Source organism: Peromyscus leucopus, chromosome 20 (assembly GCF_004664715.2).
Source record: "Peromyscus leucopus breed LL Stock chromosome 20, UCI_PerLeu_2.1, whole genome shotgun sequence".
In the NCBI taxonomy this organism is placed as follows: domain Eukaryota; kingdom Metazoa; phylum Chordata; class Mammalia; order Rodentia; family Cricetidae; genus Peromyscus; species Peromyscus leucopus.
This window is the reverse complement of record NC_051080.1, coordinates 39,165,228-39,182,625: the sequence shown is the minus strand read 5'-3', so window position 1 is coordinate 39,182,625 and position 17,398 is coordinate 39,165,228. Positions and strand designations below refer to the sequence as shown.

Below are 17,398 nucleotides of genomic sequence, written 5' to 3'. Positions count from 1 at the left end.
GTTGGAGACCAGCCTGGTCTACAGAACAAGGTCCAGGCTAGCCAGAGCTATATAGTTGAGACCAAGTCTCAAAATAATAGTAATAAAATCTTTTTTAAATTTTGATTTTTTTCCCTCTAATTATTATTATTTTTAGATAACTAATCTCATTCTGGTGTTTAGAAGTGGTATGCTTGGAAGGTCAGGGAAAGTCACCAGGACGAAGCAGTAAGTAGCACCAAACACCCCTTCTCTCTGGCCCTGTGATTACTGTGCCCACTCTGGGCTCTGCCAGCAAGAGGGCTATCATCAGATGTGGGCCCTTGAACCTTCAGGACTGTGAGCTAAGTCAACCTTATTTCTTTGTAGATTTATTTAGCCTTAGCGTTTTGTTACAATACTATAAAACAGACTGACACAGGCACTGTGAGCAAGAACCTTTCCTTGTAGCAGGGAAGGTGCCAGTACACCAGAATTAATCTGAATAAAGGTCGGGGGGAAGATGCTCAGCCTGTATCTGGGTGTCGCGTTTCTCCGCCTCTTGCTTTGAGAGCTCTCCTGCTTTGACGCTGATGCAGGTGACGGCAGCGAGCTGATGGTTTGATTTGGGTATTTAGTGCAAGGTTCTCTGGAATTTTCATTTTTCATAGCACTGGGGACCAGGCCCATGCTAAACAAGTGGTCTACACCGAGCTACATCTCAACCGTCAGGTCCGTTTTTAGAAATAACCTGGGAGTTGGGGGAAATGACTGGCTGGGCTGTCCTGAGTCTCAGTTGTCAGCAACCCAGGAATAACCGTGGATTTCTTTGGCTCCGTCCGCTGGGACAGAAGATGCCATCTTCACCCCAGTGGCAATTTCTAGAGCCATAGGAAGAAATCTGTAGTCTCAGGCTGGAGTCTAAACTCCAGCTGAAGGGACACCACGGTGGTATTCTCCCCCAGAGAGCACCTGGGGCCCAGTGTCCCCAGGGCACAGCCCGCTAGGCCGCACATAGGGCCGTGGCCTATGGGACTCCTTCATAGAGAGGCCGGGGCAGGCCTTTGGCTCTGAAGCAGGCTGAGCTGAGGTCCTTTGTGTTCCCTCTGTGGACCATTCGCCCCTTGAACTGGGCTTTCTTGGCCAAAGCTTGTGCTAACCCCAGGCTCGACATCACCCCCGTGGAACCTGTTCCCTGACAGTGTGCTCTTCTCTCTGAAGCTACACATCCTCTCTATCCAATTCCGGGGGCACCCTGCACTCATGGGCAGCCATCACGTCTCCTGCCTGCCCTCCTCATGGTGAAGCTTGTTGGAACTTGTCGCCGCTTAGCCTCTGCTGGGAGGAGCACTGGCCCGGGAGTCAGAAATGGAATCCCTCTGCGTTGGCTGAGCGCTGTTCCTGCCTGCCAGTCTCTCTGTCTAGAAAACAGTAGCTAGTGGGTGGCGTTTAGAGCCTCCAGGACCTGGACATCCGTTTCCAAGATGCCCCTCTCTCCAGGGGGCTAGGTGAGTAGGATGAGGTCGGATGGCAAACAGTGAGTGACAGGTGTCAGTCAAACCTTTGCTGTCCACTCTAGCCTGGGGCTGGAAAAGTCTGAGCTGTCCCCGGTCACCTGTATCAGCTGTAGCGGGGGTGGGGGGGTGGGGGGGGTGGACCTAGGCTCTGGAGGTAAAAAGGACTATGAAACCCCTGTGGGGCCACGGCATGCAAACCTTTGGCCCTCTTCATCCCAGCTAAGCCTCTGGCTGGTACGCGGTCTCCCCTCAACCTGTTTCTTTTGAAGAAAATGGGGGGGGGTGGATACAAAGTTCTCTTCCTGGTCTCTGGCCCCTAAAGGAGAAGGGCTGAAGGAACCTGAGAGAAGTCTCACACATCCCCATTTTACAGATGAGGAAAGCGAGGCCTACATAGGGAGAGAACCTGCCCCTCGCCATCATAATCAAACAAAAAGGAAACTCTTTGAAAAAGCCAGGAAAAGCAAGTGGAGGGTACGAGGAGTAGGGACACTGTCCCCTCCCCCAAGGGCAGGCAGTGAAATCAGCACCTTCCCGTTGGCCATAGGTGTTGCTTTCTGGGGAAAGAAACCCTAACCCTTCCATTCTGCACTTTGTTTTCATTAATAACACCTGGAAGGGGGAAGGGATTCCTGTCTGGTTTTAAAAAGTATTAAAAATAAGCCAGGCACTTGGGAAGCAGAGGCAGGCGGATCTCTGTGTGTTCGAAGACCGCCTGGTCTACAAAGTAAATCCCAAGACAGCCAGGGCTGTTACACAGAGTGGTGGTGGGGGGGGGACGGAGGAATCGAGATACTCCCTTTGCATATGAGCTGGAAAGTACATTGTGATAATGCAGAGTGGAGGCTGCTGGGGAGAGCTGACCATGGCCCTAAGAGCTGGCTTCTGTGTGCGCCGAGTGCGTGGTTCACTGCCATAATCATTGCAGTCTTAAAAGTTCCCCATCTTGGGTCAAGATGGCTCACCGGGTCAGGCCGCTGGCTGCCAAGCCTGGCAACCTGCGTTTGATCCTGGAGCCCACGTGGCGGAAGGGGAGGGCTGACTCCCACAAGTTGCCCCCCGACCTCCGCAAGTGTGTACTGTGCCCCCATACCTTTCTCTTTAAGTTCCATCTCGATTGTCTCACACACAGCAGGGTCTGTCTTTAAATACTCCCAGTTGGGCTTTTCAACAGTTGTCAAGTTTTCCATGAAGCATCTGGTCCTTTGCAGGCTCTGCTGGCGTCACGGGCCCAGAGCAAGTGCCTCCTTCTGCAAAAACCTCTGCGTGGTCTCTGTTTCCAGAAGGACCGCAGTGACAATGGCCTTGACCTTTCTTTTTTCTTTCTTTTTCTTTTTTTGGTTTTTCGAGACAGGGTTTCTCTGTGTGGCTTTGGTGCTTGTCCTGGATCTCGCTCTGTAGACCAGGCTGGCCTCGAACTCACAGAGATCCACCTGGCTCTGCCTCCTGAGTGCTGGGATCAAAGGCGTGCACCACCACCCCAGGCTTGACCTTTCTAATGACCTCTGTGGGTGACGCCCCTTTCCTGATGGCTAGGACGATTTCATATCTGCAAGCGTGATTATGTGATTCCGAGACACAAATCACAACCGGCGATGGGGCTGAGTTTTATTGGGGTTCCTGCCCCTACCTGGTCTGCCTTACCCAACAGGGGGTCACCTACCCAAGCTAGGTTCTTGGGAATGGCTGGACCCCACGTCTTGTTTTCATCACTACTCCAAGACCTGTCTTTGGCGTTAGTTTTGGCCCACGGTAGATTCTGGAAGACACACTGGATGAAGTGGGGAGAGAGGGAGACAGCCCGACACCCCCTAGCCTGCTTCTGTCTGGGGTTTCCTTTGGAGGGTCTGGTTTCCCCAAGGTCCCCAGGGACTAACAGGTGGGGGCAGAGGGCAGAAGTCTCGTTCCTCTTGGTGTTTCCTGCAGGCTGTTTTCACTTCCTGCCTGGCAGCTCCGGGCCTGGGTGCTCAAAGTGGAGGTGGGGACCCACCAGCGAAGCCAGATAAGAAGGCCTGCTGACCATCCCCCCCACCCCCGCCCCCAACCTCCTCTTTGTCAGCAGAGATGAACAGACAGGACCGTCCTTAGAAAGTTGGTCTGCCAGTCGTCCCTGCCTCCGCGGTGGGAGATCTGCGCAGCTCAGGAAGTCAGCGACAGACCACCAGCCGCAGCCTAGAGGGTCGGAATAGAGGGGCGGGGCGGGGCCTGGGGCGGGGCCAAGCAGAGGCGGGGTCGCAGGAAAGGGGTGTGGCCAGAGGCCAATCCAAGGGGTGAGGTCAAGGGCGGAGACTGATAAAGGGCAGGTCGGGTCTGAGGCAACTGTACCTTCTTGTTTTGTTTTAAGACGCGGTCTCCAGTAGTCCCGGCTGGGCTCAAACTCGCTGTGTGGTGGAGAATGGCCCTGAACTCCTGATCTGGTCAACCCCGTTACAAATGATGATGTTCGCCGCCACGCCAAGCTTTTTTTTGTTCTTTCCGTGCTGCTGAAGATGGAATCCCTTGTGCTCACCAGGCTAGCTCCCTGCCGCTAAGTACAAACCCTTACTCCCCTCCCGCTCTCTCCACGAGGGGTCCCTGTCTCCAGGCGCTTCCAGAGAACTGCGCTTCCAGAGCACACACACTAGGACGTGGTACAAATGACAGGAATCAGGACACCCCCACATGCTACTTTCTGAGCTTGACTCGGTAGAGTTGCCCCCCGGGCGTGGGCTTCCTGGGCTGGAAGGACTTTCCTGACCCCGTGGCCGCACTGTCTAGTCGCCATCCAGCCCTGTCCTCACCAGCTCTGGTCTCTGGAGGCTCCTGAAGGACACTAATCAGAAGGGTGCAAGCACAGAGAGGTTACCTGAGCCTCCCAGGCAGGAGAAGGCAGAGGCCAGGATACAGTGCATAAATATTGGGGCAGGCAGGCTGAGTTTCAGAGCCCAGCTCCCCCACCCCCACCCCAATCCTGCTGCTCCCTTGAGACCTCAGGAGCCCGATCGCCCCCTCCCTCCCACAGGCAGCTGGAGCCTGAGTCACGAGCTGCCTCTCAGGAGACAAAGGCAGCCCAGGGCCCTCCCTCCAGACCCCCTCCTGGTGTCAGCATCTGTACTAGCAGGGAGTCTAACATCCCTAGAACCTCTGGGGGAAATGGAAGAACTTAGACGCTGCCTTCGGACTTGAGTGGCAGCTGATGTCACATCGCTATCTTCGGCAGGGGCCACCCCCAGGTGGGTTTCCATATTAGGTGTTTCCAGTCACGGCCTTTTCACGCCTCCTTGTAGCTCTGTGAAAGGACCTGCTGGCTGCCATCTTGCTGATGAGAAAACTAAGATTTAGAGGATGGATGGGTCCACCTAGAGTGGGAACTGTAACCTAGTCAAGCATCGCTCCACAATGAACAGAAACGCCATCACAAGAACAGCCATCCCGGGGAGGCCTTCTGCACTGGCTGGCGATATGCGGGTCAGGGGAAGAAATGCTTCCCTGGGACACCGAGGGCTTCTAGCCGCCGTATGTATACTGAGCTGGCCCACGGCAGGCTCCGGGCTTGCAGGACGGCTCCAGGTCAGCCCCTGGCTCCTCCTGGCTTTGTACCAGCAAGTCACTTCCTCTCCCCTGTTCTTAGGTTTCTGTCTAGTAAATTCCAAACCTTCCTGTCCACTGCCGCCGCCGCACAGAGTGGAAGACGGGTCACCTAACATCTCAGATGGGGACACTGGGGCCCAACACAAGCTTTTGCTGATGCCCACAGAATGTCGGGTTCCCACAGCCAGTCAGGCAGTGAAATGCCCATGTAAACCCACAGTGCAGGGAAGTCCCTGAGAGTCACCCTTGCCCCTGACATGCCCTCTCTCTCTCTCTCACACACACACATCCAGGAGCACACCCCGCCTGCACACTTACACTCAGCTGCCAGCCCTGGGAGCTGGGGGGGGCGGGGCGGGTGCCCTTCAGGCAGACACTCGGCTCTTCTTGCCCGCCCCGTGGGGCTCACTGCAGATGCCAGAGGTTATTTTAAGCCTGGATCAATGGACGATTTTTTGGTGACACAGGCTTGGGAGGGGAAAGACAGGGGGCGGGTGCCCCAGAGCCTTGCTGTGATCACAGACCCTGGGGTCCGGGATAAAGAGGTCTGTCTGTCCTTCACTGAACTGCATTATCCTTAGAACTGGTAGCTCTGCCCGTGGCCATGTTCCTGAAGTGGGGTATCAGCTGCATGGACAGTCAGACCCCAGAACACAGACCAGCTGTGTCTTGTATCTCTCTCCCGCTTCCCCTCACCCCAAGAGCACGTGTCCATTCAGACAGGCATTGAATGTTTGGCACAGACCTTGTAGCTGATGGCATTTGCGGTTGTTGACTGACCATAGAATCCGTAGAGTCGGGCTAAGACGGGGAGAGAGCTGGGGATGGGGTGAGGTTTGGACATGGGTCCCTGTGTAGGATGGGGAGCTGGAATCAGTTCCTTTGCTGGCCCGACAGAATCGCTCTACACTACAGGTATTTGCTGGTCCTGAGGAGTCAATATGAGGTCAAGCGCTGAGCAGACACCAACACAATAGGGTAAGAGAGAGGGCCCCAGAAGAGGAGCAACAAGGGCAGACTGCACCTAGGAAGACAGCACAGTCCCAGAGCGCTGCTCAGAAATGGGGTCGGAGAGAGAGCACCCTCAGAGCCCCTGCAGCCCCAAGGTCAGCTCGGCAGGGTGACAGGAACCTAAGTACACAGCACTGTTGGTGGCGCTTGCCCCATCTTTAGGAAAGCCAGGGAAGGAAGCAGGAAAAAGGATGCGTCAGAAAGCACAGCTCCTAAGTCCCGAACAAACAGAGCAACAAAACCCCGAACTAAAAACCGGTCCCAACAGAGGCGGTGATGTGCGATCCGCTTGTGGCGATGGGATTAAAGCTCGTCATATCCCTGCCCATCTTGCCCCCCCACCTTCTAAATGACAATGTAGAAAGTCTTTATGGGGAATGGGGGGAGGGGGTCTGGCTGGAAATCACATGGGTATGTGTGCATGTGTGTGGGGAGGGGACTGGTCATTTTTAGCTAGGGTAAATGGAGCTGGCCTGACGGGCACGGGGCGGGTGGTCGCCCCCCTTCCTGCTTTAACCCACTAATAGCCTGTCAGCCCCTCATCTCTCCCAACAGAAGGACGCGATCCTCCTTAAGATGTAAATCCTTCCTCTTCCTCCCGCTATACTCGCCATTTTCATAAGCTGATTCCAGGCTCCAAAGAGGGAGGGAGAGAAGGGAGGAGGAAAGCCCCAAGGTGGGTGAATTCTTCATCATACAGGAGTTAGAAGCAAGGGTCTCACTCTTTCAGCAGATACTGACAGGCACCCGCCTGTGCTGGGACAGAGGGACACTGGGGTGAATTGGAAACCTAGTCCTTGTCCTCCTGGTGTCCCCATCTGGACATCGAGAAGTGGCCTGATAATCTCTTCCTCCTGGAAGGAATGGATTATGAATCCTGCCCTTCAGGAAAAGGTTTTGATTTATTTCACTTTTTTTTTTTGTTGTTGTTGTTGTTGGTTAGTTGGTTGGTTTTGGTTTTGAGATAAGGTCTCCTATGGTCCAGGCTCCCTTGTTTTGTTTTGTTATGGTTTTGGTTTTTCAAGACAGGGTTTCTCTGTGTAGTCTTGGCTATCCTAGAACTCACTCTGTAGACCAGGCTGTCTTGAAACTCAGAGATCTGCCTGCCTAGGCCTCTGGCCAGCTGAGTGCTGGGATTAAAGGTGTGTGCCACCAGTGCCCAGCTTGGTCTTGAACTCCTAATCCTGCAGGTATGTGCCACCAAACCCAAATTGCTAGCTTTCTTTCCTTCTTTCTTTCTTTTCTTGAGGCAGGGTTTTCCAATCAAGACTGGAACTCACCATGTAGACCAATTCAGCCTCAAGCAACCCCTGCTTCATCCTGAGGGGTGGGACACTATTTTGTTCTGTTTGCATTTTGAGACAGGGTAGCCCAGGATGTTCAAAGTCGTGGGTCCAAGTGGTCTACCCACTTCAGCCTCCCGAGTCTACAGAACTGCTTCATCATTGCAGGTATCAGGAAACCTTTTGATTTTACCAGTAACCACTGAAGCAGGGAGAAGCAAGGCCCAGCATCGGGGTCACATTCCCCTTAAAAACTCAACGGGGGTTGGAGGGGGTGGGTGATGATTGGGTCCTGCCCTGCCATTCTTTCCCTCAGCTTGTGAAAGGACCTGGGAGTGGCTGGGAGTGGGAGACCAAGGACGTACGTACAGGAGAGTGCGACTGACCTGGTCCCCAGGACTTGGTCAGCCTTCTAAGGCAGAGGCTGGGGAGGGGAGCAGACCACTGAGGGTTCTGGCCTGGCTGTGCCCAGAACTGGGATATCCCAGGACCCCAGCCAAATGTCTCTAGGTTTTGGTAGCAGGGCGCATGCTCTGGGGCAGACCAGCGAGGGGTTGATCCAAGTTTGCCTCTTCGCCATTTTTGTGCTGGGGGTCCTGTATTGTAGAAGGACTTCACTCATGTCACGATCAGAATAGATAGAAGGAAGGAACATTGGGGCGTGGGAGGGGGGGCGGTGATGGTGCCAACCCTTCCCGGCCTATTCCAGGCTGCTTTGATCTCTATGCCTCTGTCCCCTTACTTAAAAAGAAGGGAACCTCTCATCCAAGGCCAGATCCGAGTCCCCAGAGCCCTAAGATGAGCCCCCTCGAGGGTCCATTTCAGACAATTTGAGGGAGGCCTTGGAGAGGGTCCCTGGTGGGGCGCGCCCGCAGCGCTGGCCCTACAGAAGCCCTCCCTCCCGGCGCAGCGGCCGCGCTCCTCCCCCGGTTCTGCCTCCCTCCCGCCCTCCTCCCCTCGCTCCCTCTCCCGCCCTTCCGAGCCCGCGCCGAGCCCGCGCCAGAGCCGGAGCCAGAGCGCGGGCAGCGCGGAGCGGGCGGCGGGAAGGTAGCGGTGTCCGGCGACCCGCCGCCCGGCTCAGTCCCCGAAAGACCCCGGCCCCGCCCGCCCGCCGGGGCCAGAGGGAGCCGGGGACGGCGCCGGCGAGCCCCCGCCGCCGGGCTCCACCGTGAGCAGTCCGAGGTGAGCCCCGGAGGAGGGCGCGCCCACCGGAGGTCCAGCCCAGCGCACTCCACACGGAGCTCACTTGGGTCTGGAGCCGCGGACGTACCAGGAGGCGTCGGCCCGGAGCCAGCGCGGACAGCGGGGCGACCGGTCCCGGAGGGCGCGGGGGAGCCGGGCAGAGCGGCCGCGCGCCGAGCCATGCGCGGGGCGCAATAGCAGGAGGCGCCGGCTGCATGGAGCGCGCTGGGGCGCGGGGACAGCGCGGTGGCCGGCGCCTGCATGGGCTCCCGCTCGCATTCCGGCTGGCGCTGCTGCTGGCTGGGTCGCCGTCGGGCCGCGCGGGGGCTCCCGAGGCGCAGGAGCCCGCAGCCTCGGGCACCGCGGCCCCGGAGGGAGGCGACCGCTGCCGCGGCTACTACGACGTGATGGGCCAGTGGGACCCGCCCTTCAACTGCAGCTCGGGTGTCTACAGCTTCTGCTGCGGCACGTGCGGCTACCGCTTCTGCTGCCACGACGGCCCGCGCCGCCTGGACCAGAGCCGCTGCTCCAACTACGACACGCCGGCCTGGGTGCAGACTGGCCGGCCGCCCGCCCGCACCCGTGACACAGCCGCCCCGCGCGATCCGGGCCGCGAGCGCAGCCACACTGCGGTCTACGCGGTGTGCGGTGTGGCCGCGCTACTCGTGCTGATTGGCATCGGGGCACGCCTGGGCCTGGAGAGAGCGCACAGCCCGCGCGCTCGGCGCACGGTGACCAGGTGAGCGCGCCCTCCAGCCCGCCGCGCCCTCACCGTCCCCGCCTGGGTCCAAATTCCCCTGCAACTGCACCCTTCTCGACCCCCCTGTAAGTCTAGGCTTCTTGGCAGCCTCCTTCTCCCTTTTTGCTTTTGTTTCTTCTGGATCTCTCTCTCCTGCCCCCGCAGGAGCCACCTGATATCCTCTCCCCTTGACCTTCCCTGCCTATCCTGGGCTCTGGGTCGTTCTCCTTGTAGCTCTAAACCTCTTCTGCGGAAGACAAAAATTCGGCGTCCAGGGGAGGGGGCATGCATGGACGATGGCCAGGCAGGACACGGACTGGGGCAGTATGGAGGGTGGTCTTGGGCGGAGAGAAGGGAGAGGGTGGTGCTTGGCCGGTTCCCCTGCTGCGTCTCCCACTTTCCCCTCCCTCCCTCCCACCTCCATCCATTTCCCCAACCCAGTGTGACTCAAACCTGACCTTCATTCTTGGAGTTTCAGACGCGCGTCCCCTCAATAGCCCCCAGGCAAAGGTCTGTCTCTCTGGTTGCTCAGATGGGACTCAAGTGTTGGAGGAAATAGAGACCTGTGTGTTTCGGAGATCTGCCAGGTGCTGGCTCAAGTTTTGAGCTTATTTTGAATTTTCAGCCGGATGGGAAAGCTGAGATTCTGTCCTGACCCTGGAGCTCTCTCTCCACCTCCGCCGCTTATGTCCCCAGCAAATCCTGTGTCCTGCTTGTATGCTCTCCCTATCCACCCACGTCCCAGCCTGGTCAGACTGTTGACACCACGTGCAACAGGCTGCCATCGGGAGTGACAGCAGAGAGAGGTCCCCCTCCCCCAACCTGGTGGACCAGATGTGGATGGGGCAGAGGCAGGGGACTTGTTGCCACCGGACCACTTAGCCCATCCCTTCCAGACAGCTGGAGGGCAGAACTGGGATGGGATCCTGGATTTCTCCCCTAGCTACTGAATGGCCAGCATGAGTGGTGTGTGTGTGTGTGTGTGTGTGTGTGTGTGTGTGTGTGTGTGTGTGTGTTCTGAATGCTGCAGAGGCTCAGCCTCTGAATTTGGGATCTCTGGTGCAGGACAGAGGTAGCAGTGGGTCAGAGAGGCAATGGGAGCTGAGACCCATTGGGGTGGAGGGGTGGTTGGGCTAGTCCATAGCCGGCTTGTTCATGTGCAACACCTGTCTGCAAATCCCGATCTGGTTATATGCCCATGAGAATGTGCCTTGACTCTCCTCTTTGGGCTCCTAGGCGGGTGTGTTCTGAACCCCTGCCCAAATGTCTCTTTAATTCTGCCATGCCGATACAGATGGCTAGGGGAGGTCTCGGAGGGCACGGAGGGGATTGACGCAGGCTTTGGAGTCTGTGTGTGCAAAGGCCCAGAGGCACAATAATTCCGCCTTTACTTGGGAGAACTGGATTATCAGTGCTCGTCCTGGTATGTGTCCACTCAGGCAGGCTGCAGACCCTTTTAGACCCTGCCACCCTGCCTGCAGCTGATCCTTGGCCGCTTCAGGTGTCTTCCATTAGGCCTCTTCATTCATTAGTCATAACCCAGTCCCAGAAGGAGGGTCAGACGGAGTAGGAGGAAATCATGGGTTCTGGGTACTGCAGGCAGCTGGGCTGAAGGCCGGGCTGCCTATGGGAAAGGCTCAGCCAGACACTGTCACAGCTGGGTGGGGGCTGGGTGTGCTGGGGACCCAGGGAGGCAGCTAGCCAAGGTCACACAGCCTTTGGGTGCAGGACTGTCACAGAGGGAATCTCTTCATTGTCTGCCTTCCTTGCCTGTGGGACAGCTAGGTCCCAGGCCCAGCAGAAACCTACATTGCAGGGTGCAGGTAAGGGAGACCTTGGAGGAGGGACTCTGGCAGCATCTGAATGAATAAGAGTATGGGAGGAGCCAGGCGGTGGTGGCATGCACCTTTAATCCCAGCACTCAGGAGGCAGAGCCAGTATCTCTGTGAGTTCGAGACCAGCCTGGTCTACGGAGAGAGAGATCCAGGACAGGCACCAAAACTACACAGAGAAACCCTGTCTTTAAAAAAAAAGTGTGGGAGGAGGTGAAGAGAAGGGGACTGGATGCAGAGAGCTTTGCTGGGACCTCAACAGGGAGGGTCTCGGGGAGTGAACTTCGGGAAGGAACCTCAGGAAGACGAGGTGGCCCTCGTTCCATATGACCTCATTACTTGCCTGACCTGCTTTGGGAGATGGCCATCTTGGGACCACAAGTGAGGCTGACGGGTCATGCCTGGTAGGGGAAATGAGATATCTGAGGTCAGTCACTAGAAAGGACAGAAGGGTAGGTCCAGAGAGGTTCAAGGAACTGCCCAGAGATACAAAGTGAGACCGTGGGGGGCTGGTGAGATGGCTCAGTGGTTAAGAGCACTGGCTACTCTTTCAGAGGACCTGTAGCAACAAAAATTATTTTATGGGTGTGTGTGGGGGATCACCACAACATGGGGAAGTGTATTCAAGGGTCGCAGCATGAGGAAGGTTGAGAAGCACTGGTTTATGGCCACCTGTGACCCCAGTTCCAAGAATCGGATGTCCTCTTCTGGCCTCTGAGAGCACCAAGCAAGCATGTGCTACAGGCAAAACACCATATGCATAAAATAATAAAATAAGGGGTTGGGGATTTAGCTCAGTGGTAGAACGCTTGCCTAGCAAGCACAAGGCCCTGGGTTCGGTCCTCAGCTCCGGGGTGTGTGTGTGTGTGTGTGTGTGTGTGTGGTGGTGGTGAGGGAGGGATCAAAACAAAACGAAGGAGACAGTGGTGGCTCCTGCCAGCCTTATCTGGCTGATGGGGAGGCAGAGGGTTGTAAGTCCCCTAGGCATCTTTCCTTCTCCACAGGACACTGACAGAACTTCTCAAGCAGCCGAGCCCCCAGGAACCCCTGCCTCCACCTCTGGGCCCACACCTGGGGAACTGTGTCCAGGTCCAAATGGGTGATGGTGTTCTTCGGGGTTCCCCCCTCAACAACACAGGTGAGTAGGCTAGTGGATGGGCATCGACCCATCTGTGGAGTCAGTGGAGGAGGTGCTGGGAGTGGGGAGAGTCGCTTGGTTGGCTAGGGAGCGGGGGTGGGACAGCGGCTGCCCTATGTGTTGCCGGTGCAGGAGTGTGATTGGGGTCTGGACCAAGCCCTGGTGGAGAGGAACCATCTCTTGGGCAAGGGTGCTGTGAGAAAGGCTCCAGATTCAGGATATACTGGCTAGGGCTGTGGTTCCCAGGCTCTGGCCTGTGGGGTCTGGAACCCACCCTCTTGGTCTTCTCGGCGGTTCCCCCAACCTTCTACATGTCGGGTTCCGGAGGAGTTCAGTGCCCTTGCATCTCTGTGGGGATTCAGCAGCGCCTTGCTAGCGAGCAAGCCATCCAATGGGGTAGCATCCTTCGGGGCTTTGCGGCCATTGTTCATGTTTTTGTGAGCCAAGCCAGAACGTTCGGACAGCCATCCATGCTCCAAGCTGCCTGGAGCTGCTGTGGGGGAGGGCGTTGAGAAGAGTGGTGGCGTAGGCAAGGTCGGCTTTCTTTCTCTACCCCCCCCCCCCGTCCCCGACTCCCCTCTAGACAAGAAACGCCTCAATAATGCACCTCTGGGATCTGCTACCCCGGGTCCCCCGCGCGGCCCCCGGCTGCAGGGTGGCGGCAGCCTGACATTGCAGCCCGACTACACCAAGTTCGCCACTCTCAAAGCAGCAGCCCTCAAGGCCACAGGTGAGGTGCATGTTGCTGGCGCCAGTTCCCCAGGGATGCAGGGATACAACCTTCTTGCCCTCAAGGGTAGCCGGCTTGGCCAATCAGAGCTCAGGACGTCCCCAAGCAGCCAATCAGCCCCCTCAGCAGCTGACCCCCGACTCCTAGGGCAGGTGCTGCGATGCCTGACCCGCTCCGTCCTGTCCCTCCCCCGCCCCCCGCCCCTGCAGAGGCTGCACCCCAGGACTTCTATCAACGTTTTCCCTCTACCGAGCCGGCTCCGCGGACCCTCCCTGCGCGGACCCCGCGTCCTCCGGAGGACTTGCCTGCGCTGCTCGAAGCCTGTCCCTGGGCCCCTCCGGGTTACGTACCTCCCGCCGGCCCTGTCTCCTCGGTCCCCTATGCGGCCTGGACCGCGGGCCGCCCCGCGCGGCCGGTTCCCCGCGGCCACTTGGTGGCTCAGGTCTCCCCTGCGCCCCGGCGGCCCAGCCACGTGCCGCGGCGTCAGTTCAGCGTGGAGAAGCTGCCCGAGGCCTTCAGCGCGCAGCCCGCCACCTTTTACAGCAGCGCGGGCAGAGGGCCCCGGCACCTAAGCACCAACAGCAAGGCCGAGGTCACCGTCTGAAGCCGAACTGATCGAGCCTTCTGCGTGGTCCTGGGCCCCAGGCCGTGGAGTGGCAGTGCTGGCTTCGATCCAGACGGGACTGGGGACATTTGGAGCCTGTGGCTCAAGGGGCCAAAAGGGTAGGGCCAGGTGTTCTGCCCTTGGGAATGTAGGGCTATCCGTACCTGTGTAAATAAACCCTCTAATGTGGTTCCAGTCCCAAGGGGATCGTCAGTCATTGACTGTACAAGACCGTAGTGCAAGCCAGAGAGAAGTAGCCAGAGAGCGTGGCTCGGGTGAATGCCAAACGTTGTTGCTCAGAGCTGAAGGAGTCATAGAAGAGAGCAGGTAGGCCTGAGTCATCTTAAGGCCTGGGTTCAGGGCAGAGGGTCTGTTGGACCCCTGTGTGTGTGTGTGTGGGTGTCTATGTGCTCTCCTAGAGGCTAGCCCCTCCCCACCCGCATCTGATCTCTCACTCAACAGTTTGAGTTAGCTCAGCCTGGCTGATCCTCAGTCTGGCCCCAGGCCGGCTCCTGGCCTGCAGGCTGCTTGGCCAGATTGGCCCAGGGCCACCCCCCTAATGGGTATGGGCCACATGGACATCTGGTGCTCAGGAGAGAGGAGCCTCGCCTCCTCCCGGGAGCTGCTCTGGGGTTAGGGGGATGGAGATGTTGGAATGCAAGCCTGGCAATGCCCCTCCCTTGGGGTGCTCCCGCTGCAAGGGGGTTGGCACAGCCAGCTCTCTCCCGCTTCCTGCCAGAAGCTCCCAGTACCTGGCCGAGGCCCAGGGTACTGTCATAGCCTCTTTGCATCTTCCCCAAGTCCCTCAGTTCCAGGTTCTGGTGTGTGTGGGGATACCCTAGCTACAGCCAGGTGAGGTATATGCCCTTCGTTCGTTCCCAGGGTTGGCACACTGGTACTATTTGTTGCCATCTCTAATCCTAAGAGACCTATGGGGGGCTGTCTGCAGATAAGGAGATGAAGGTTTGGGGACCTAAGTACCTTGCCCAGGGTCACTCGGGCCACCTGCCACGCTGATGAAGGTCTTGAAGCGTGACCCTTCTGCTCAAGAGCCTTGTGTGTTCGCCGGGGCTAGGCGGAGGCCAAGTGAGTGTGCTGGTTGGCCCTCCTGGCTGCTCTAACCTCTGCAGGGTACTCCTCTGCTGCTGCCCCTTAGCATGTGGTGCAGGGTTGTTCCTCGGCCAGATGAGCACAGATGAACAGGACACAGCCACACACCAAACAGTTCAGCCTCGGGCTCATTCTCAGATGGAATGAATCCTCCATTCTACCTCTACCAAGGCCCAAATACTCCGTGTGGTCTTACCACCCACCTCTGACCAGCTTCACAAAGCACTCACCGAACACTGGTAATTCACATGTCTCACATCGCTCTAAACGAGCAGTACGCCTGCGGTGCTGAGGTCAAAGGTAGGAATTAGCCATCCCATTCTGCATGCATGCAAGTGGAGGCTCGGGGCAGTTCACCAAAGCGACTGCTGGGAAATACAGAACGGTACTTGTACGTGGCCACCAACTGGTGAGCTGCTTAGGACCTGCCTCCAGTAAGTGGAAACGAAGGAGTGGCCCACCTGATGGAGGAGTGACTTGACACCTCAAGTTCAAAGACGTGCCGCCAGCCAGCCAGCTCCACGGCCAGGCAAGGGGCTGGAACCCGGATAACAGCCCTTTCACCCAGACCCTCACCCATCCCTACAGCGTGTCAGGTACGCCTGTGGGCAAGGAAGGCCCATCGGACTGCAGCCACCTGGCTGCGCTCAGTCCCTAGCTCACTGCTGGCCAAGTTCGGCAGTCATTTGGTTAAGTCATCGCAGAGGTCATACTACAGACTCACACAGCCTGTGTTAGGTGGTACCAATCTGTGTTTATTGAATAACCCTATGTCTAGCACATGGTGAATGAAGGAAGACATAGGTGTATCCCGTTCAGTGAAAAACCACCCTCCCACCCCTCAACAAGGAGAAAAGGCACAGTATATACACAGGACACAAGGGCCGGGCTGCCCCATGGGTGGGGCCATAAATTATAGTGACAGTCGGGATATAGAGACAGAGGATAGGATAGGTGGGGTCCAAGCATAGGAAGGGCCCGCCCCACCTACTCTCTGCTTCAACCAGCCTGAAGAAGCACGAGGAGGGAGGGCTCCTCTCAAGTCTCGCAGGAAGCCCTGAGCCAAGCAGTCCAGAAAAGCAGGACCACTCTTCTTCCTAGGACTCCCCCATCTCAAGGCAAGATAACCTGATTCCTGCTGCCTACCCTGAAAGAGAGAGGCTTGCTGGTGGGGAGGGCTTGGGACCAGCGTCTGCCACCCTGGCCTATTCACAGACAGGATTAGGGATAAAAAGAGGCTCTATGGGAGGTAGGATATAGGCTGGGGGTAGAAAGGAAAAAAAAAAAATCATGCTGAAGACCCCTGGATCCCAGACCCAATGGTGGCTTCATCCTGTCCAGCCCCTTGGGCCTACCCTGAGCTCAGGCTGCCATCTCAGGGGGTGGAAGAGTGGGAAGGAACAGGACAATTAAATAAGATACCATTTATTTTTTAAAAAAATTAAAAAACAATGCCAACATTATTTTATCCATCCCTAGACCTGCCCCTGCCTCCCACCCACCTCCCCAGGGCTGGGCTCCCTTCCTTCCCTGGCTGTCCCTTGTAATGATGAGAAAACAATGACCAGGCTTAGGCAGGCCTAGGGGAGAGAATGCAGGCCCAGGGAGAAATCTAGATGCCATAGCAACTTTGCCCTGTATCGTGGCAGGCCCAAGTACACACATATAAAAACATCTGTATAAAAAGGGGCATGCCAGATAAGTCCAAAATGCTCTCTGGTGCACAGAAACCTAGCTCCCAGAGAAAGCCTGATGATAAAAAAAGAAAAAAGAAAAACATAACAAAACCCCAAAGAGGCAGAGAGGGGCACTCAGAGTCTCCAGAGGGCTGGGGCGGGGCTCGGCAGCACCCCATGTTACTTTCAAGGGAGGCGATCACCCCATTCCTGCTCAGACCACCTTTCTTCTCAGCCCACCTGGGCTTAGCCATGGGCATTTACCGCAGCAGTCTTAAGGAGCTTTGCCCATGGCGCTACTGGCCTGGAATGATCCCAAAGCCTTGACAGGTGCCAGCTCAGAAAGTCAGTCTTGCCTTCATCCTCACAGCTCTTGGAGGAGGGAGGAAAACAGATGGGGAGACAGTCTGAGAGACAGAGGGAGGATCCTGGGAGACAGAGACAAAGGTGGAAAGAGGTGGACCAAGCCCCGGCGTGGTCAGGAGGCAGCGATGGCAGTGCCACCACCCAGCTTGACAATCATCTGCTGGCAGTCGTTGCAGGAACGCCGGTCACCCACCTTCTCCAGGGTGCGGGCAGCTTCAGCCAGCAGCACTGCCCGCTGGCCCGGGGAAGACAGGAAAGACAGTGGAAGATGGCGGCAGGCCAGCAGGATGGCAGTAGCTCGCTCTCGCTGGCCGGGCCAGGTGTCTACCTCTCCTGTGGGAGTGAGATTTATGTAAGCCTGGTCCCAAGGACTTCGTGTGGCCTCATTTGTTGAACTCACCCCTCAGCCTGTGAGGAGATATGTTCTGCTCTCTCCCAAGTCCTCCTCACAGGACAGAAGATGGACTTGGAGGCGTGTAGCCATTGGTGAGGTCCATGAGCCTCTGAACAAACTTGATGATGAAATTCACTGGGCCATTGACATACAGCCACTGTGTGGGCTGAGCTATGTGAACCACATCACTCCTCCCTGCTTCTGCACTGGACGATCTCCTAAGCCGACATCCATTCATGACACTCAGCTAACACCATCCCTGCTGCCCACTGAGTCAAGTGCCAGCTC

The 17,398-nt window shown here is 57.1% G+C and overlaps 2 protein-coding genes and 1 long non-coding RNA gene across 3 annotated transcripts in view; 2 read left to right on the top strand and 1 right to left on the bottom strand.

Moving 5' to 3' along the window:
• The first annotated feature begins 64 nt into the window (after positions 1 to 64).
• LOC119086380 lies at positions 65 to 7,015 on the top strand. The gene is made up of 3 exons (XR_005089654.1): positions 65 to 1,466; positions 3,820 to 4,687; positions 5,961 to 7,015. It is a non-coding gene; the product is annotated as an uncharacterized LOC119086380 (long non-coding RNA).
• Positions 7,016 to 7,282: 267 nt separating this feature from the next.
• Positions 7,283 to 13,762, top strand: Shisa8 (shisa family member 8). The gene is made up of 4 exons (XM_028871242.2): positions 7,283 to 9,260; positions 12,097 to 12,230; positions 12,814 to 12,960; positions 13,170 to 13,762. Exons 1-4 carry the CDS (start codon positions 8,737 to 8,739, stop codon positions 13,562 to 13,564), a joined length of 1,200 nt encoding a protein of 399 aa, XP_028727075.1. The 5' UTR covers positions 7,283 to 8,736; the 3' UTR covers positions 13,565 to 13,762.
• A 1,646-nt stretch (positions 13,763 to 15,408) lies between these two features.
• Srebf2 (sterol regulatory element binding transcription factor 2) overlaps positions 15,409 to 17,398 on the bottom strand; it is a 62,634-nt gene continuing 60,644 nt past the window's right edge. Inside the window, exon 19 of the mRNA XM_028871240.2 lies at positions 15,409 to 17,049. Coding sequence (XP_028727073.1) covers positions 16,829 to 17,049 — 221 coding nt within the window. The 3' untranslated portion in view covers positions 15,409 to 16,828. The remainder of the gene's footprint in view (positions 17,050 to 17,398) is intronic.